General features: G+C 42.2%; 1 protein-coding gene across 1 annotated transcript in view; it reads right to left on the bottom strand.

Annotated features, from left to right (window-relative positions):
* Positions 1-767: 767 nt before the first annotated feature.
* The window catches only part of LOC124796101 (nectin-2-like), a 339,111-nt gene continuing 317,944 nt past the window's right edge, over positions 768-21,934 (bottom strand). The window contains exons 6-7 of the mRNA XM_047260188.1: positions 1,985-2,197; positions 768-853 (exon numbers count right to left, since the gene is read on the bottom strand). Of these exons, the coding sequence (XP_047116144.1) occupies positions 768-853; positions 1,985-2,197 (299 nt within the window). The remainder of the gene's footprint in view (positions 854-1,984; positions 2,198-21,934) is intronic.

Raw genomic sequence — 21,934 nt, 5'->3', positions numbered from 1 at the left:
ATTTCGCTTCCGAATGAACGCATTAGCTTATTCACCAAGTTTCGCTGCTCTACGTTAATTATAGTCCTCACTGGATTTCTGTGAGAAGCTGCAATTTAATTACAAGGACCTGGGACATGTATCAAGCTCCCTCTTCTCCTACAGTATTTCCCTCAACAAGTTCCTCAGGTACCATGGAAGTTACTCCTTGGCGTCTTATCATGATTTTCATCATTCTTATTTTAGATTGAGCTTACTTTATTGTCCTTTCCGATAACGTGGAGAACACGGCTTCTTGTTTTAATTTTCGGAATTCTTGTGTAACAACGCATCTCAATTGGTTGGCTTCTGTTCTTTTCTAATTTTCCGTTATTCACAGTCACTCAGTTCAGTTTAACAATTTGTAAACACTGTCTTATATGTCTATGAACGTGAGGTACAATACAGCTAGTGTGACGCTCAGATTTGGTGCAAGCCGCCCTGTAGCGACAAATTACTGCGCGGAGGTAGCTGTGAAAGCCCAAATACTTGTGAGTGAAATGCTGGAACTCCATTTCGAATCCTAATGATTGTCCGAAACAAACCCAATGTCAATAATTAAACAACAATACGGTGTTTAACGGTAGACGTTATCAATTCTTCTCGATTGTTGTCCACAAAGGAGCCTTCCCTGAGGAGCTTACTATGGTGACTTCTCAAAAGGAAGAAATTATATGGAAAGCTCTACATTTACGTACTACATATACAAATCAGCATGTGGCGGTACAGTGCATGATGGAGGGAGGGTACTAAGACTCTACTAACAAAAGGACCTCCATTTCCATATCTGTGTCCAATGGGCGATTAGACAATAGTGTCGATGTCGTGGGCGAAACTAAGTGGATGAAGGTCCTTTATCACAATTATATACAGACTACAGGGAATTATTACCACTATCCACAGTGGTAGACTGTTGACACACAAGGAAGAGGAAAGCATAGGTACTGCATCTCAATACTGCATAATAACCCAGAGGCAACCTTCATAATGTGGCCGCAAAATTTGGGAATTATGACACGCTGACTACTTATTATTTGACGTTTGTCACTTGGCGCTTCAGTGTTGGCACAGTGGGTGTCAGGTGTGCCTCAGCTATGATTAAGAGAACAGTGGGAGGACTGCCACCACAGGTAGAGTGTGTTTATGTTCGCTGTGGTTAGCAACATTCAAATAGTTTACGACAATATCAAATTATAGGTACTGATTTTTTTCAACTGACACAACAACGAGAGACATTTGAGGTGTGACTTTGAGCGCTGTGAAAGTGATAAAAATATTAACAATTTAATTTCTGTTTTTATATTTCTTGCCGAGTACATCTGTTTTCTAAAGAATAACGTTGAACTGAGATGAATCGCTAGCAGATGTCACGAACATTTTCGGTGAAGGACTGCCATTGCAAGTGGCAGTAGCCACGCCAAGTGACCACTGGACGTGCATGCCGGTCGTGCAGAGGACTATGGCGGTGGCAGTCAGTACAACAAGCTACAGAATAGGTTGAATTCGTTTTCAGGAGATCAACACTAGGTATACTACGCCACCTTCTCACCGACTCTGACGGTGAATGCTCAGAAGAACACTGCACTGCTCTGCTGCACTGCCAAATTTGTCATATTTCCCTGCTGTTTTGATGTGAGGCTTTGTCAGTATTGCTAAGACAGAAACATTTTCTCTTTATACCTGTGCGACTATGGCCTCCACATTTGTTCACGTTGCTGTCGGATGACACAACTTATATCCTGTTACAAAACCTGATTTTTATTTCGTTTATTTTATTGTAGCTCTTTCATTTCCCCAGGTACAAAGATTTATCAGTTGAAGTTCCAATAATGTTTTATGGTTGGTTAATACTGAATGCTAGATTACATAGGTTATAAAACAGGACCCGAATTACAAGGTATGAAATCACAACTAATAAATAATTTCACTGAGACTACAAATAGGCAGATGCGCTGTCGCTACTCACAGTTGAGGTCCAGGGAGACGCTGGCCTGTGCGGGCTGGCTAATGTTGTTATTGGCCGCTTGGCAGGTGAAGATGGCGCCTAGGTCTGCACGCCGCAACCTCGGTACCACTAGCTGGCTCTTGCGGACGTTTGGAAAGGACGAAGAGCTGGGCAGCTCCAGCGCATCCAGCAGCCGCTCTCCTCGCCACCACAGCACCGAGGGTGGTGGCCGCCCTATGGAACAACAAACCTGGCTCACTACAGGTGTCCAGTAACAACAGGAGAGCAGATATCAATCAAATGGTGGAAGGAGGAAGACAAGGAGCTGGGCAAGTCCAGTATGTCAGAAGCCACACGCCATACCACCACAAGACTGTGTGCAGCCCCTGGCATGTGGATAACAGAGCCGACTGACGACAGGTGTCTAGCGGAAAGAGGAAAGCTGCTGTAAATCAAATGGCTGGAGGAGCATTATCTGGGCAGATACTGGATGCCCATCAGCCGTTGGCTGCACCACCATAGCATCTTTGGTGATGGTCAGACTGTGGGACAACAAAGCTGGGTCACAGCAACAGGAAAGCAGCTACCATTCAGATGTTTTGAAGAGGACTAACTGGTCTCATCCAGGGCATCAAACAGTAGCTCACCACACCACTACAGCACCTTGAATGATGGCTGGTCTATGGAACGACAAAGGTAGATCACGACAGGTATCCAGTAGCAAATTAACAGAATCATCCGTCGGTACTTGGTAGAACAACATTATCATAAATGAAAAGCACGAGTTTGCTTTTGTTCTACAATATTACTTTTATTGTTAAACGGTTTTAGGCTTACAAGGCCATCTTCAGACATGTAAATGTCAGAAGATGGCCTTGTAAGCTGAAAACCATTTGACAATAAATGTAATATTGGAGAACAAAAGCAAACTCGTGCTTTTCATTTATGATCCATTAGCAAGATGATAGCAGCTGTGGTTCATAGGGTGGGAGGGGGCAGGGTGGGCAGATCCAGGGCTTCCAGCAGCTGCTATGTGTGCCACCATAGACTGTGGGTGACGGTTGGACTGTGGCACAACAAATGTGGTTCACCACAGTATGTCAAGTGGCAGAAAGAAAGCAGATGTCATTCAAACAGTGGTAGGAGGGCAAGCCAGACGGATCCAGGGTGCCCAGCAGCTGTTCATTGTGCTACCATAGCGCCTTTTTTTCCACAAAACAGTAACAAAAATGGCTATCTGACAATGAAATGACTTTTGTGATGGCCAACATGTGGAACAACAGACCTAGCTCACGACAGATGTCCAGCAGCAAGAATAAAGCAGGTATCATTCAAATAGCGGGAGAAGGACGAACTTGACTGATCCAATGTGTCCATCAGCCGCTCGCTGCATCACAGCACCACCATGGGTGGTGAGTAACCTATTGAACAACAGAGCTGGCTAATGATAAGTGCCCCACAGGAAAGCAGCTGTCATTCAAACAGTGGGAGGAGGGTGGGTGGGTAGGTCCATGGTGCCCAACAGCCATTCATTGCGCAACCAAAGACTGTGGGTGGTGTCTGACCAGTGAAACAAGAGAGATGGCTCATGACATGTGTCCAGAAGTAAGAAGAAAGTAGGTGTCATTCAATTGGCGCAGCGAGGGATGAGCCGAGCGGTCTGAGGAGCTGCAGTCATGGACTGTGCGGCTGGTCCCGGCCGAGGTTCGAGTCCTCCCTGGGGCATGGGTGTGTGTTTGTCCTTAGGATAATTTGGGTTCAGTAGTGTGTAAGCTTAGGGACTGATGACCTTAGCAGTTAAGTCTCATAAGATTTTCACACACATCTGAACATTTTTGAACATTCAATTTGCAGAAGGAGGAGGAGCTGGGCAGATCCAGGGTGTGTAGCAGCCACTCATCGTACTGGTCTGCAATTTCACACAGCACATCAGCAGCTGCTTCTTGACCCCTCTTTATGAGCAGTGAGGGGAACAGCTGCCACAAGTTCATCCCCAAAAACTTACAAAGCAGTGGAGTACCAAAATCGTTACTACTAATAGCCTGTGGGCATCACATTTTCGTTTATGCGTCTGTATAATGTAAACCGCTGTTAAATGGTAGAGGGTACTTCTCAATGTACCATCTGTTGGGGCACCCTTCGTATTCCACTCGCGTAAACCTCTGGAAATAATGCTTACTGAAATGCCACCGCGCGTGCTGTAATTATTCTAATCTTGTATTTTCAGCCCCTATAAGAGTGATACATGGGGATTGTTGTATATTAATTTGGAAACATTTAATTTAGTGTTTCATTAGAAATTTTACATTTAGTTTAAAGTTCCTGCCAAGCCAGGTATTTCAGCTTCTCTGTGAGGCTCCCCCAGGAGGCAAAGCAATAAACATTCATGCCTCCGTTATTTGTATATGGTCATGATCCCCTAATAGTGTTATCTGTTATCAGACCTACAGGTGAGCAATATTCTAGGAGTCTGGACAGTCTTGTTTTATAGACATGGTATTTTCTCAGGTTGCTAACAATCAAAAGTTCGCTTACAACTGAGCCAATGTGATCATTCCATTTCATGTTATTACGAAATATTATAGTGAGGTTATTGTATGTGGTGACTAACTGCAGTTATGAGTCACTGATGGTATCAGAGGATATTATGTTTCTTCGTATTTTATGTTTTACGATTTTAGGCATCGTAAGGGAATTGCTCACCAACTAACATTTCTGTACCGCAGATATTTATTATGCTGTATGTCAGCTCATAGCCATTAGTGGTATTATTTTGAGCTATAGAAAATGCCATGCTGTACAATGATGCACTAACTTTCGGCCAATGTTTCAACTTGTCTTCATCAAGATATGTAAGATGGGCTCATTCAACGATAGACAAATGTTTTTGTTTCATTTGACGAAATTAAACAGTCTATAGCTGTGAGAAATTTATAAATTTCTTTGTGTTTATGTATAATACACACAGTACACGTACAATTATTATTATTATTATTATTATCCTCATTCAACGTTTTATTATTCTGATCTTTGTTTAAAAATATCTCGTTATTTTTTGAGACAGATATCAAACTGAACAGAAATTATATAAAAGAAAAACCATTAATATTTAATCTTTCATTTTGACAAAGTTATTTTCCTTATGTTATTTTTATATTTCTTTTTATATTCATACTATGACACACGAATTCCCCATATAACCATTATTATTTAAAGTAATAAAATTGAAATAATATTAGTAAAGCAAGATAAGACGGTGAAGAGAACAGGTTCGAAGCGCTTCGACCAGTGTGTGAAGACACATCGTGATAGGACAAACATTATATGGGAAAACAAAGGCAGAAGTTCATACAACAAAAAAATAATATTGAATTCAGTGCGTAGTTGTTACTCAGAGACGAAGATAGGCAGAGTGACACAAGAGAGGAAGCTCAGGACTTGGACGCAGAGTGAAATTTAGGATTACTGCAGAGTATATCTCGGCCATTAGTCTAGCAACATGCTTGCAGCCCTTACGGGCGCTGCCGAACTGGTGGTGGTCTACGATTTGAATTATAGACTGTCGCCACTAGTATGAATGGTCAACACGGCTAACAAGATGCTACGCAGATAGAAAAGAACATTGTAACAACGTCCAGAATTAGGTGTATCACATTACATCTAATGTATCATCTCCAAAGCAGTCATGCACGTCCCAGGCTGGACTGAGAGGTGCCGTTCCCTAATCAGGAGCAGAAATGTGGCTCCGTGACGCTTCAAGTGACGGCCGACTGCTGAAAACGTGCAATAGTGCATTATAGTAAGCAGAGTGTTGTGATATTATCAAAGAAAGCAGAAAGGGATTGTAACGTGAATTACTGAACTGCAAAAAATACTTATCTCAAACTATTATTATTATTATTATTATTACTATGAGAAACCTTCAATGTAACTTACAGCAGATGTTGGAGATGCCTGATTACTAATGTAAAGAGAAACAGTGGTCTCTATATCCAACCAAGTCACCAGGGGCCATGGAGAGACAGTTGAGTGAAATGGAGCCATCGCCACTCAGAATCCGTCTTTCTGGCAGTGCAAAATCGTCGCTGAGAATGACAATTTGGTGTTTCGATTCAACAATGTGGAGCTCTCCGAGGGGCTCTTCTTAACATGGGAGCTGCAGTAGGCTTTATCTACTCATCCTATATTCTACCCGGTGATTGTAAGGTGAATTACATCATACTGCAACGCCTCACAAAGACACTAAGAGAAATCTTTCCCTCATATTTCAACTGCATCAGGAAACCACTCACAGCAGCAAGCTATGTCCAACTCTCATCTGAAGCTAAGGATATACCGTACTTGACCAAACATATTACAGTATTTCCCGAGAGGGCCGAATAAAAAATATCATTGAATAAATAGTAAATTATTGTATGGCATTTTTAATGCTGACTGCATTTAATAGATAGTAGTGCAACTTCAGGGCATTCATTAAATTTTTTCTAACCTTAACTTGCTGGAACATACGGCACAAAAGGTAGGCACATTTTTCGTCAATCTTAAAATGACATTTTATTGGCATAACAATTTCCGAAGCTCCACCAGTAGAGCTCTTCCTTTCTCAGCGATAGGTAGAGGAAGATCTAGGGGACTAGTTCGAGGAGAAGAAAGAAATGTCCCAAAAAAGTGCTGTCAATTTCAGTTTCTTTGCCGCTGACATCAATAGCATAACTTGCATAGTAGGGAAAGTGGTATACTGCTCCTCATTTGTCAGCAGTCGATTTACTCTCCTGAAAAGCCAACCCAAGTTGCAACGTGTAAGATGCGTGTGAAAATGTCTGAACGGGACTCAATTTTGTGCAAGAGCCCAAAAGAATATCCGCTCGACCGTTACAACTGAATGACGCTACACAGAAAAATTATTTCAATTGTGGTCCCTGACGTACTAGAACAGTGGGTCGGCCCTGGTGGATATTCAGTTAATTCATTAGCATAACTCATGGAAGTGGAACATTAGCAATAATCTTTGATTAAAGGAATGGAGGTGAAATCATGTTAAAATATATTCATATCAGTAACGTACGCATTAATCTTATTCAAAGAATCATAGTTCTCAAACCTTTTCCCCCCGAATACAAGAGAACATACCTTTATAATCACTGAAGCGTATCATCACTGTGGCGACAGGAGGAATCGGATGATAAAATGATCGGTGCATGCCAAATAGTGTAACGTATTTGTGGAGAAATGACTGATTTTGTTGTACTACATGGATAAGGGCAACACGCAAGACAAATGGGAGTGCGATAAAAGTGTAGGATGTACTACCAACTTGTTTGAATGTCTCCACGTGGGAGAACTAGCAAAGATACGCCAGATGAATCGTGTCAGTTCTGGTACCGAAAGGTCAGCACTGATATTACAGCACTATCGAAACAAATCTCAGCAAAAATTGAGCACAATAACCCATATTTTCAAAAGCCACGTGGCAATGAAATGTCTACCTAGCACAACTCTCGTCAGCTGCCAAGAAATCTTGATAAAGTCTGACGAATTACAACAGAAATTGACGGGAATGATTTTAGATCAGTATCTAACCAATCTACGCTGAGAAGAAACACTGTGGGAACTAAAACACCTCGAGAATCATGAAACATTATAGCGTATCACGTGCAGCCAATCACAAGGGTGCGTTCGTTTGGTTATGAAATTTACACTCTTGAATTATCGGAAAAGATGAAGAAACATTATTTAAGGAGATATATCGAAGAAAAATCAGACCAGACAGGTTAGCCGAAAACGCTAACGCACTGCTCTCTAAACTCAGGTTGGCCCACCGGCCCTGGATCGAATCCGCCGGTGTGCCGGCCAGCCTGGATGTGGTTTTTAGGCGGTTTTCCACATCCTAATAGGTGAATGCAAGGCTGGTCCTCACGTTCTGCCTTAGTTACACGACTCGCAGACATGTGAACACGTCAGCACTATTCCATGGATTACACTAGCCGCAGACAGCTAGGATACACTAATTCCACCCCGGGGGAAAGGCATTTGGCCACCCCTTAAAAATTAACCTTGCGAAATCCGTTCTAACCTAACCGACCCTGCGAAACCGCGGGACAAAGCACCAGCAAAAGAAGAAAGAAGAATGAGGAAGAATAATCAGTCTGAAACCAGAGGACATAAGAAAAATCCATCTCGCTACACGTGATCAGAGCCGGGCAGATACGAGGACTTATTTAAGGAATTGGAAATCGTGGCATATGGGAAATTACGTAAAGTAATATTTAAAAAAAAATTAAGGTCAGAGAAGACAGGTCAATCATCCATTACTCCCAATTACAGGTGTCATTTCTCTCATTATCTCTTATAGTTTACTCTTTTATAGCAAATGGCGATTTAATATCTCTCGTCCTATGAAACAGTTCCGTCCAGTACTCGGCCGATATTTTTCAAACTGACATCAAAGGAGTAGTTTGCTGCATGTAATGTTTTTAAATTGTCCGCGTAGCAGGTTTTGTGTGTGTGTGTGTGTGTGTGTGTGTGTGTGTGTGTGTGTTCCAGTGTGTGCCAGAAACTCTCATCTAGCCAAAGTGCTGAGTTTCTCCTGACCACCATGGCACTGGAGGTCATGTTAGAATTTTGTGCAGCGAAAGTGCGTACGTGACATAAAAGAATGCCTAAAAACTGCCTGCGGCTGCAAAATATGGAGCCATCCTATATGCGGTAACGCCACTGCACACGGATGTTTCCTGCAAACAGTGCAGTGCAGCTTCAAGAATGGAAACATGCAACTACCAAAAGCTGCTGCAATGTATATTTGTTTGCAGACAAGCAGTTTCGGACAAACGGCCATTTTCAAGTCACTGATTAGCATTAGTTGAAGCGTATGAATGTTCCTTGGCGCGAGTGTGTTGTTATTTACACAGTGCATACGTGACAGATGTTGCAACCAAAGACAGTTAATCATTTGACGCCAAAAAATCTTGCTTTTACTTGATGTAAATTTAATCCGAGACGAGGATGGTCTTTTGGCCAAACCTATTCCTGTTAATAAAAATATAGTATTGAGCCGTATTATAGATAAGGCCAATTATTTTTGGTTATACTCGATTACCTTGAGTGTGTTTCCAAGGACATTTACTGCTGTAAGCGTGATATTATTGCTTTGTTGAGATTCGGAATGAAAGAAACAACGGTCGGCATTTGTTGAAGAGTGGCCTCCGGTCATCGTAGGTGAGTACCGCTGCGCGCCCAACGAGAGAAGAGACATGCAGACGAGGTGGTCAAAACAGTGTTAGGACTCCGTGCGGGTATCGACAGCAGGTGCATGGTGTGCCAAGGAAGGCAAATGAATTTAGTGTCGCCATCATGGTGGTAAAGATCGGAAGTGCTTGTCGGCTACGGAGGACTGATGTACGGTATGTGGAACTTCGGGACGTTTTAGACTTGTGGCCATTCGAACTGTGGGCCTCGCCAAAGGAAGTGGTCATGTTGAAGAGCACGGTAGAAATGTGTTACGAAAGTGATTCTTTTAGAAGAGTGATGGGATACTGAAAACACTGCTGGCTGAGAGCTTTCTGCAAAAAGATCTTTCAAGGAATAAGTGCGTTTTTTCCACAGCTTTTGGTTTAATGACACTTTGACATACAGTGAGGTTTTGTATTGCTAAATTGACGTTGAGACCAAGCACAAGTAATTTTTTGTAATGTACAGTTTAATTAATTTTGAAAAGTATTTAGAAATCACGTTCATGAAACAGCTTTTTTCTAAGTTATGATTATCAGTGATTGTGAAAGAGCACGTTGTGACTGTTCAAGCAATGCTGTTTTGCGTGTAGGGTTACTGAATGTCAACAAAGTGTTGAAATTCCTTTTCAGCTTTCAGTATACCACTATATCGCTGCGCTCCGCACATGTCTGTGTCTCTACCTTATCGACTACAACAGGTTCTCTTGCTAAAATGATGCGGTTCATTAAACGGAAAGAGAATTAGTTAGAAGTGACGGACAGATACAGTTTATACAATCTACTACTCCGCTGGGCGCATTTGCTTCCTGATATAAGACGAAACGAAGCCCTGCTCGCTAGCCTCCGAGTAGGGTATTTCTGCGTAATGTATGGATTCCTACTTTGGTCAAAGTATCAGTCAGTTGACGTTGTTGGCCATAGCTTTGTCAATATTCCATATTTTGGAATTAGCCTGAGCTTGCTGATGAGACAACTGTCCGCAATTTAGCACGGGACTTTCCGTGTATTATATGCACTGTTCGTGAAATGGAAAAGATCGAATTACTAGCCGGAAGACTCCGTGTGGGGTTGTTTGCCTGCCTAGAGCTAATGCTTCTTTTCTACGTCACGCTGGCGAGTTTCCCGTCTTTGTGATCAAGACGAGAATAAATGATCATAACAATATAAACACGCAGTCCCTGAGTGAAGGAAACTTTCAATCCAGCCAGGAATCGAACTTGTGACTCCGTAATTTAGAGGAAGCGATGCTAACTACTATGTTCTATCCCAAAGCAAGTATCAGATCGGCCCAGTAAATGAGCACCTATTATGTAAATGGCATTTCCGCCATTTGACTGTACAAACAATTTTATTTTACAGTGGTTCAAATGGCTCTGAGCACTATGCGACTTAACTTCTGAGATCATCAGTCACCTAGAACTTACAACTAATTAAACCTAACTAACCTAAGGACATCACACACATCCATGCCCGGGGCACGTTTCGAACCTGCGACCGTAGCGGTCGCTCGGCTCCAGACAGTAGCGCCCAGAACCGCACGGCTACTCCGGCCGGCTTTTTATTTTACATTACTATGGGATTTCGGCCTTAAGCCATTATCAAGTACAACCATGTTGGGTGCAATTAGGCTCCGTTAAGTGAAGCCATCACAATGATCTATTGAACTGAGTGTCCAGCGTGTAGATAAGTATGAAACCACCGAAATGTATGACAGACAGGCAGCAAACATATTTTCTATCCATAAAATAATCAAACTACAGAATGAACAGCAATACAGTTGCTACATATGCAGTGAACATGGTGTGAAAATTTACTGCACAAGTTACTGATTGACCAGTAACTTCCAGACAGGCACCAAACATGTTTTCCAGTCAAAATTCAATTGAGCTACAATGTGGCTGGAAGACATGCTTGATACCTCCACTTCGGTGTGTACTTATCTACACGCTGGGACGCCCAGTTAAATAGATCTTGACAATGACTTCACTTAACAGAATGTAATTGTACCTCATGATGGTTTAAGGCCGAAACCATGATGGTAACATAAAATAAAAAAGAGCTTCTACTTTTAAATGGCGGAAAACTCATTCTAACATTAATACATGACTGAGGCGAGAAAATATAAAATGGTTGAGTGACAGCGTGTACCACACGACTGATTCAAAAACAAATTTAAAAAAAAATTCGTGAAGTTCCTTTAATATGAACTTATGATATATTGAAGGTATTCAATATGAAACTCTCGCCGAAAGATGCTACTCTTATTGGTACACCCCGACCCATTATTTTAAGTATATTATGTGTGGTACAAAAATACTCGTCTTCTACCAGTGCGCCCCAAGTTAGCTAAGACATTAAGTACCATTATACTAAACTATGACTTTATCTGAGTGACACATATGCAGTAAATGTTTGGTTATCAATGGCTTATTCGTATGGGCTAGTGGGCGACAATTCGTATCTCTATGAATCTGGTTTTAACCAAATAAACTTTCTTGTTTGGAAGATATTTCGAAGTTACTAAAACTTGAAGGCTTCGACGTACACTTTACACTTTTTGACGTTATCCTACATTTGAACAACAGCTCTTGGGGATTAATGTTTTCTTGTATATTGACCTACTTATCTGAATCCTTATTTTTTATCGTTGGTGTACCGTACCACAAACATAATACTAATACTAACAAAAAAATGGCTCTGAGCACTATGGGACTTAACTAATGAGGTCATCATCTCCTAAAACTTAGAACTACTTAAAACTAACTAACCTAAGGACATCACACACATCCATGCCCGAGGCAGGATTCGAACCTGCGACCGTAGCGGTCGCGCGGTTCCAGACTGTAGCGGCTAGAACCGCTCGGCCACCCCGGCCGGCCTAATACTAACAGTTCATCCGTTTATTTTGAGGTACTTAGCGGACCAAGTACAACTGGCTTCGAACCTACTAATATCATCCACCCAAAATATGAAAGATGCAAGTTGGGTTGCTATCTTAAGGCGCACGAAATATTTTGTAGCCAATTTTTATTTTTCCCTCTCTGTATACCAGCACTTCTGTAATTAGATACGTAGTGGAAGACCTCTATGATAGTAGCCGTCATTGTGACAGCCGTAACTAACATACATCATCTGAAAAAGATACAGAGAAATGTGAAGAATTACAGTTATATGTTTTTGCCAATGCTATTTTATAATTTCGCATCTTCTCTAAAACTGAATTTGAAATTGTCGTATCTATGTGTAGTTTTCGTAAAACTTTACATCCGATAAATTATCTCATGATGCTTAAAATGAAAATCACTGCTATCACAAACAACTTTTTGTGCTGTACGGTGTAGTGCACCTTTAATTTCCTTTTAGTTGTGTGTTCTGCTTTGCGAAGCGGAAGTCTGTTCTATAATTTATTTCTTATACTTGCCAGTACAGTATTTTACGAGCACAGATGCAACTTATGCGTGGCTGCCCTGGCATTCTTGCCTGAGACTCTACGACGCACTTGAAGCGCTCGCATGTTATATGGCAGGTGTCAGCCGGGGTCTCCATTCACGGCGCTGGTTTATTTCGCAAGAGCCGTCCCTCTCGACTCCATATTCGTCTTGCTTGTCCCACAGCACCACACGCTTCCCTCCATCCGGTTACTCGTCGGAAAATGGCGCTCCTCTCCAGAGAAGATTGCTTCTCTTTACTGCCCACATAGTGCAGTTTCCGGTGCGAATGCATTTCCCTTGCTCTGTACAGTTTTAGAGTCCATAAAACATGAGGGCCATGTCACATTACATCATAATAATTAATTACTGCAGGGCTTGGCTGTGTCGTGGTTTAAACATAGGCGCAATATTGATGGATTAGTATTCTTGTGGGATACTGTACTGAATATGGATGAAACATGACTGCATGTTCAGCATGGTACCTTGTTAGTGTTACAAACAGTGTGCAATATTTAGCAACGCAGGATAGAGTACAAGGGGTGTTTATGATTCTGAAATACTGAGAAAATAGTCGTATCAGAACATGTTTTACAAAATAAAAGCCTAATTATGTTCTGATGTTCACGTATGTAGATGTGTAGGATTTTCCTGAAAATTTTTCAGCTTCCTCCTTTTGTCGATAAATTGAAGTATTTCTCTTATCAAGGTTTCCTCGCAATTACCTTCCTTGCATCTATATTTGGCTGTCCAACTTCTGTGAATGCCCTTCGTAAAGACGATCATTCCATTTCAACTGAACAGCCTGCAGTGGTATTCATAATCTCAATATCTACTGTCTTAGAGAAATTCAAACGTACATCATCATTCCTCATCGTTGCTGACGATTCTCTTAAACTTCAGCCTGTTGTTCGTCACTACTAAATTGGTGTCTGAATCTATATCTGCTACTGGGTACGTCTCACAATTAGAAATGAAAATCTGACTTTGTAATCTAGCTCGGACCATAATGTAATCCAGCTGGAATCTTGCCGTGCCTCTAGGCCGTTACCAAGAATAATTACACACCTCCTCTTATTGTGATTTCTGAACTGTCCATTGATTTCTAATAGATGAAGTTTAATACAGAGCTATATTAGCCTTTCTCCTCTCTCATTCCTACAACCTAGCCCAATTCTCTCTCAATCATGTCTTCTATTCCTTCCCATACTACTGCGTTTTCAAATCACCCGTAGTAATTGTAATTTCGTCTTCTTTGACCTACTGAGTTGCCCTTACAACGTCCTAATATACTTTCTCTAGCTATAACTACGAATTTTTGCTGTCAAGATCGCATGATGAAATATTTTTATTTCTTCAGTGACCGGTTTCAACAAGCCTAGGAGTCTATATGGGATCTTCTGCAAATATATCCAGAAGATCCGAAGATGACAGTTACACCTATCGAAACGGCTAATAGAGGAAATAAAAGTATTTCAAGAAGCGATCTTGGCTGCAAAAATTCGTATGTATCACTAAAGATCAGATCGCGTCCAGCAACATTTGCGATATTCTTTTGATCATCTTCTGCTTTTGACGTTGGCATACAGTATATACTCGTGCTCTTATTTTTAGTATTAATTTGACGTCGAATCTGATGAGAATGGACCCAGTCACTGATTTTTTCGAAGTAACTATCTCTGTCCAGACTTCTTGTTTGTACTGAATCCTGTTCCAGTTACATCTTATCCGGTGGCTGCAGGTTTCACTGTACAGTCATCAGACAAGGGCATTGTTTTCTTTTTATTCCACTTCACTGTACCTACCTTCTGTATTTATTACACTATATCTGGATTGAGCCTTGCATTTGAGATTTTTGTCTTTCCCTACGACGTTTAAATACGATATTCCGTGCTGTGACTCGTAGAATGGTAGGCCTTTGTTGATTACTGAATACTTTTCTGGTTGTCACCCACTCTTGACAGTACCCTCCTAGGTATCTGAATAGGGTACTAGCTCAGAATCTTTTGTAAACGGAGCGAACTTCAGTACGCTTTTTGAATTACAGGCACTACGTTCTGTGGCTTCACGTTAAGGGGCATGGAAGTGAACGGGCTGCATTTTTATACCTCGCTCTCAGTGCACATTACTCTTGATCTACAATGCGGAGGAAGTTGTGGTTTTTTACCAACAATAAATGCCATTAACTGAAGCCGTAATATCTGTTACAGTTTAAGAATTACAGTATTTTGCCTAATAGATGTTTTGGTAATACAAGTTCCCATTCTGGTACCACTTCCTGGCCCATCATCAGTCTAATAGCATTGAAACTGTGGCAGGCTGCTGTCAACTTCATAGGAACACATTATGCCTCTCGGTTTACAGTTTTGAGTATATCTGAGAAAACAGAAAGAAACCTTATTATGGGAACTTAATATTTTGTCTAAAAATACCGCTAAAATTATATACAGATTAACAAACATACATCATTTCTGCCATGTATTAGGCATAATACAAAGATCTTATACCATTCTTCACTTGATAGAAATTTGGTGAACATGGATAAAACGATTGTGAAGTTATGTGTACCTAATGTTCTGAAAATGTAGTTTCAAGAAAATGAGAAAACATTTATACTAGTGTGTTTGACTCACCATTCCAGCAGCATAATCTTGCTGGCCAGCTGCTTCTATATCCTCTGTAGACTTCTTTAGGAGCCTTTTCCCTACTCTTGACTCTTCAGTGGTGGCTGCCACAGCCCTTTGAGCTTCAACTAGTCGCTGACGATCTATGGCAGTCAGAGCAGCTATCATCTTATTTCCTGGCTGGATGCCTAATTTGTCCATTACTTTTGTCCTACTGATTACACCATTATTGTAACAGATGGCAGCATCCATCACACCCATTTTGAATACTGTCCATCCAGCAAACACTGTTTTTGCTACTCGCAGCTGTTGAAACTCTCATTATGGATTTGTATACGGCCATGTAGACATTTGCTACGTTACTTTTTATCTGCAAGGTCCCTGTGTGTTGGCTTTATTGTTTCCATGACTTTGGCAGGCATGAAATGTTCATGGTGAAACTCCTTTCCTGAAACCAGTGTTCAGACATTTGTTCAACGAGTGTTTAGGAATATAATAACAATTTAAAAGTTAATAAACACGAGAAATTTGTCTTTAGATGGCGGCAAAATTTTTCTTCGATTTTCAGTCATTTTAACGTCCAGGTCCGCTTAAGTGCATTTAATAGAGTAGTTTCCATTGCATACTGCATCTTCATACCATTGATGATTGCTGTTTCATCTGCTTTTTAGGGGCAGTTCAAAAAAATGGTTCAAATGGCTCTGAGCACTATGGGACTCAACTGCTGAGGTCATTAGTCCCCTAGAACTTAGAACTAGTTAAACCTAACTAACCTAAGGACATCACAAACATCCATGCCCGAGGCAGGATTCGAACCTGCCACCGTAGCGGTCTTGCGGTTCCAGACTGCAGCGCCTTTAACCGTACGGCCACTTCGGCCGGCAGGGGCAGTTCCCCATCCTGATTGGCAAGTTGACGCCTTGAACCTATTTATGCATCTTCGTCCTCTTTGACAAGATCGTTATGAGAATGTTGGTCACATCTTATCTCAGACGTCTTTGGCCATCATTGTGACTAGGACAGAGTCCGGGACCGAAACTTTAGTGAAATACTCTACCCCGAGACCACGGTGTCTGAAGGAGATCACCTGCCGCTACTGATCTTGGTAACCACAGAAACTTCGATATTTCCTTTTTGTGGTGGGGTGATCGGATGTATTCGAATGTCTGACTCAGAATATTGAGAGACAACACGTCAGGTGACGGGTGGGACGTGAATGCATTTCCTTCCCAACGCCATGCGCAGTGGCCAAGGGTGTCGGGACCGGTTGCGACATAGCGCTGGCCGCAGAATGTCAATATTTTATCTGGAAAGAAGTGGCGGCCTCGCCGCAGGCACGGAAACGTAAGGACGTAAGGAGAAATGAGGGAGGGAGGGAGGGAGAGAGGGAGGGAGGGAGGGAGAGAGAGAGAGAGACAGGCAAGGCAGACGAAAAGGTGGAAGGAAGCAGTGGTAGGGACCTGGAGGTGGCTCTGGATTTGCATGGACTGATAAGACCCTGGGGGCAGCAGCCGCCCCACCTCCCCTATCTTCCCTCGCTATTAGGCGAGGCGCGATATCGCAGGGCGCAGTCGTGAACTCTGACTCTGATAGCTGTACCTGTCTTTCTTGGAAACGCTAAGGATTTTCCCTTCCTTCGTGCAAATGATATAAGGTCTTGGATATCTCGTATACTGTATCTCGTATGCTGTTGGCGTTTCGTTGGTCAACGAATTTATTTTTCTTCTTAACCGTCTCCTGACGTTCGATGTGGCCTGCAACGAATTTGTCTCCTGTGCCAATCTCTTCACCGCACAAGGAAACATCACCAAATTGTCAGCATATTTTACGGAGGCGAGAGAGCACATTCAAGTCATCAGACCCCGTAACAGATCCCGCTCGAAAATTTGGGCCATAATTCAGGTAGTAGGCAATCATGAATTTCTGAAAGTAAAGCTTTCAAACCTCACGGGCTTCGGTTGATTATCGCTCTTTCCGTCCCACTCAGCTGGGATGGGTTGTTTGGGGGAAGAGACCAAACAGCGAGGTCATCGGTCTCATCGGATTGGGGAAGGACGGTGAAGGAAGTTGGCCATGCCCTTTCAAAGGAGCCATCACGGCATTTGCCTGGAGCGATTTAGGGAAATCACGGAAAACCTAAATCAGGATGGCCGGGCGCGGGATTAAACCGTCGTCCTCCCGAATGCGAGTCCAGTGTGCTTAACACTGCGCCACCTCGCTCGGTGCCCTCAGCAGGCAAATGGCCCATATGAAGTACTGTCCGGCACAGTAACAATCCGAGCCCTCTTATTCGCGGGATACTGAAGGCTGCCCAATGTGTTCTGAAAACTTCTTCGAGATCGGTGAGTTCATATTACGATAAAAATGGCAAGTAATACATCTATCGAAGTTAAGCACTGCCTGACTTGCCTAGCACTTGAATAGATGACTGTCCTAGTCTGCTGAGCGCTGTACACAAGCAGGATGCATTCACCCTCTTAGAGGCAAATAGAGGAGTTACTTGATAGAGAAGTAGCGCCTCCCGACACAAAAACTGACAATGGACGGGAGAGCAGTGTTCTGACCACATGCCCCTCCACATTCATATCCAGTAACATCCGTCGTCTGACGATGACACAGTGATCGGAAGCTACTGTTGGGCCTTCCGGGGCCTGTTCGGACAGATTTATGTTTAGCTGATATAAGTCTGTAATAGATCAACTTCGTACATACATACAATTAATATTAATTTAATGATATTCCGGTACCGGCATTCTGCAGCCTTATATGTAAGCCTCAATTCCAAATTAATTAATGTAATCACCTGAAGAGTAATTATGAAATGAAATTATTGATTTTCGATTTACAATTTAATCATGCCAGTGACATTGATGAATGGCATATCTCCTGTACATCTCTTTAATAGGACACTGTGTAAAATCCAAAGAAAATAACGTTCAGTGTGTGTTAGTAATTAAAGTCTGCTGCGCTACTTCTTTAACCTCTTACTCACTCCGCCGTACAGTGCCTGGCGCTCGGACATTAGGCAGCTGCAGTGGGGTGGGCTGAGTGCGTACAAGCGGTGCGTGACAAAGTTGAAAAGCTGTATTTGCAGAAAGCTGTAACTGAGTCCTATAAGAATTACCCCCCCCCCCTCCAAATTCTCGTGAGGGAGCGTTTGCTGATGCTGCTATGTCGCAAATGTGCTTTTTCTCCCAGCGAGTCAATTCGCCTTATAACAAGCACTTTGGGTAGCTGAGCTCACTGTTCATTAAAAACGTGATTGACGTTATTTATTCGGTCCTAAGTGCCAAATCGTCTGGAATCCCTTGAATATTGATTTTATTATTAGCTCTAATTTCTGCCATAGAGAGAAACCTGTACAACCGATTTTAATTGCTGAACTTCAGAACGACCGATAAGGTATCACTGATTTCTAACACACACATCTACATAGTTACTCTGCAAATCATACTTAAGTGTCTCGCAGAGGGTTCACCGAACCACCTTGACAATCCTCTGTTATTCCAATCTTGTATAGCGCGCGAGAGGAACGAACACGTATATCATCCGTACGGGCTCTAATTTCCCTTATTTTATCATGGTGATCGTTTCTCCCTATGTAGGTCAGCGTCAATAAAATATTTTCACATTCGGAGGAGAAAGTTGGTGATTGTAATTTCGTGAGAAGAATCCTCCGCAACGAAAAACGCCTTTCTTTTAATTATGCCCATTCCAAATCCTGTATCATTTCAGTGACGCTTTCCCCACTGTTTCGCGATAATAGAAAACGTGTTGTTCTTCTTTGAGCTTTTTCTATGTACTCCGTTAATCCTATCAGGTAAGGAACCCACACCGCGCAGCAATATTCTAAAAGAGGACGGCCATGTGTAGTGGAAGCAGTCTCTTTAGTAGACCTGTCACATTTTCTAAGTGTCCAGCCAATAAAACGCAGTCTTTGGTTAGACTTCCCCACAACATTTTCTAAGCGTTCCTTCCAATTTAAGTTTTTCATAGTGTAATTCCCAGGTATTTAGTTGATTTTATGGCCTTTAGATTTGACTGATTTATCGTGTAAGCCAAGTTTAACGGATTCCTTTAAGCACTCATGTGGATGACCTCGCACTTTTCGTTATTTAGGGCCAATTACCATTTTTCGCACCATACAGATATCTTTCCTTAACCGTTTTGCAATTTATTTTGATCTTATGATGACTTTACTAGTCGATAAGCGACAGCGTCATCTTCAAACAACCAAAAAACGGCTGCTCATATTGTCTCCAAAGTAGTTTGTGTAGGTATGGAGCAGCAAAGGGCCTATAATACTCTATTTAGCAATTTTCTCTCACAGAGCTGAGGACCTTAATGAGTACAGGCCATAGCGGCATGTGCTGGCGTACAATTCGGCGAGAACTTCAACATCTAAGTAATTTAATTTCCATTATTTATTCGTTATATTTTAATCTATCTAATTGTGTAATCAATCTCAATGTGTAAACGCAATGAGTTAAATTTAACAGGTGACAGAAACAATTAAAGACTGGCATTATTTGTAACATGTTGAGGGAGGGCCGGGGCTGAACCAAGAAACTGGAACATTTCAGTGACATCAGATATCACAGCACATGATATCGCAAGTCAATTTCTTTAAATGTTTGACCGCTCAGCTGTGGCAGGTTAAATATCGAAAGGAAGGCAATGAATACTGCTTGACGTGGGTCGGTTCTCTAATTGAGTGTTGCCCGATATATACAAACTGAAATCCGTCTCTATCTCTTCGGGTGCGCACCTACTGTTCCGCATTTAGCTGATCTTACCGTTGATTCGCGGTAGGCTTCGGGGTGCGGCCACATCTCTACGCCCGCCGTCTGTCTTCGTCGACCAGCGACAGTCTCCACATCAAGTTGCACCGACAATCAACCACTGTGTCCGATGTCTACCAAATGGTTACCACTTCCAGACACCTACTCTTTACCTAGCCTAGAAGCAGTACTCGTCACTTAGCCCTCTCCTAATCTTTGAGCACATTCGAGACACATCTTCCAGTCAGAAAAGCTTCCAATAAATTTAAGTTCTGACTCGCCTGATGAAGAGGGAAGAGCCTGTCAGAAAGCCCCGCCTAATGCAGAAAGCGCGCCCAAACCCACCCCTCCAAAAAACGCCGTTGGGGGGCTTCCTCTCCTAAAAAATTTACACAAACACCATTCATGTTATTAAGTTGCTTATCTAATCGTTCGAGTCCCGCAAAGACGCTATTAGGCCCGGAAGGTCCTGTTGCTCGCATTCCGCGGATGCGGATGAGACAGACATTAGGTGACTGCTGCGACTGAAGCTAAAGTTAATGCCATATCTCCGTCCCTGAGTATTGTTCGCTCTTGGGTCTCTGAGTAGGGCTAAAATGCCAGTGCGGCGACTTCCATACAGAAAAAACACTTCCTGCTGTCACCAAGAGCTCTTTGGCGGCCGCTCACACAGCATCTGAAAGCGACTGCACATTAGCCAGCAGGCGTGTGGCTGGGTGGTGTCACCCAGCCGCCTCCTGCGAGACATAAGAATATTTCCCAATTCGTACTGCAAAGCAGAGTCGAGGTAACGAAAACGCTGCCCCACGAATCTATACCTGCGCAAACATACATTTTAAGAGTCTTAAATAGATAAAAACGTATGAAAATAAATCACTGAAGAAATATTACCCATTAACCTTGTCCCACACAAAATTATAGCTAACACAGAAACAAAATCGCATCAACTCGAATGTAATTAACGTCACAAAGGAATGTGAGAGGGAAGGCGATTAGGCTGTCACCTCACATAATAGTGTGGAAACTATAGCTGATGCTTTAATATACGTCCCTCTTTCTTGTTAGTGTTCTTCTCTTCGCCCATTTGGCGGAGAGCTTCCTCATTTCTCATCCTATTACTCCATTTAGTTTTCAACATCCTCCTACAGCACTACATCGTCCCTACACTGTCCTTGATTCTCTTCCCTCCAATGATGTGCTCTAAATGTATATTCTGAATAATTTTCTTCTTCAAATTAAGGCCAGTGCTTGACAATATCTGACTTAATTTTCACGGAGTGCTTTCTTTGCTAGGTTGCGTTTTATATTGTTTCTTGCATGAGCTGTTAATCTGACTGATAGTTTTAACGCCTATATGCCTTACCTGTCGTCGGAATTGTGTGGATGGAATTTTTCCTAAAACCGAGTCATATGTTTCCTGTCGCATATATTCTACATACCAATCTGAGCAGTTGTTTAGTTGCCACTACCTTCAACGGTTTCAGAAATTCCCAACGAATGTTATGTATGCCCTAAGTACCAACTTGTTACATTTCTGTTGACAGCAGATTCTATTATTACGCCATTGCCAAGGTCAGGTCGACAAGATGTCTAGCCAGCAGCATTTGAATCGCAAAACTGAAACTTGTGACAAGCAATCTTACGTAAAATTGGTCTAAAAATCGGAGTGTCTTAACAACTGAGGACTCGCTTTTAGGGAAGGCGGGGTGTTCTCGTTTCTAGTACTGCTTCCAAGCTAAATTTTCTCTCAAAGGCTTGGTGGCAAACGTCTACGCGTGTTATATCACGTGATGAGGAAGAACTGACAGTTTCCTGTGACACTAGGCGACCTTAAATATTCAAAGGTAGTGAGATGATAACAATTTCTCCGACCTAGCAATGTCTACTAACCAAATGTGCAGCATGTTGC

The sequence above is a fragment of the Schistocerca piceifrons genome, chromosome 4 (assembly GCF_021461385.2).
Source record: "Schistocerca piceifrons isolate TAMUIC-IGC-003096 chromosome 4, iqSchPice1.1, whole genome shotgun sequence".
NCBI lineage: Eukaryota > Metazoa > Arthropoda > Insecta > Orthoptera > Acrididae > Schistocerca > Schistocerca piceifrons.
This window is presented reverse-complemented; position numbering and strand designations above follow the sequence as displayed.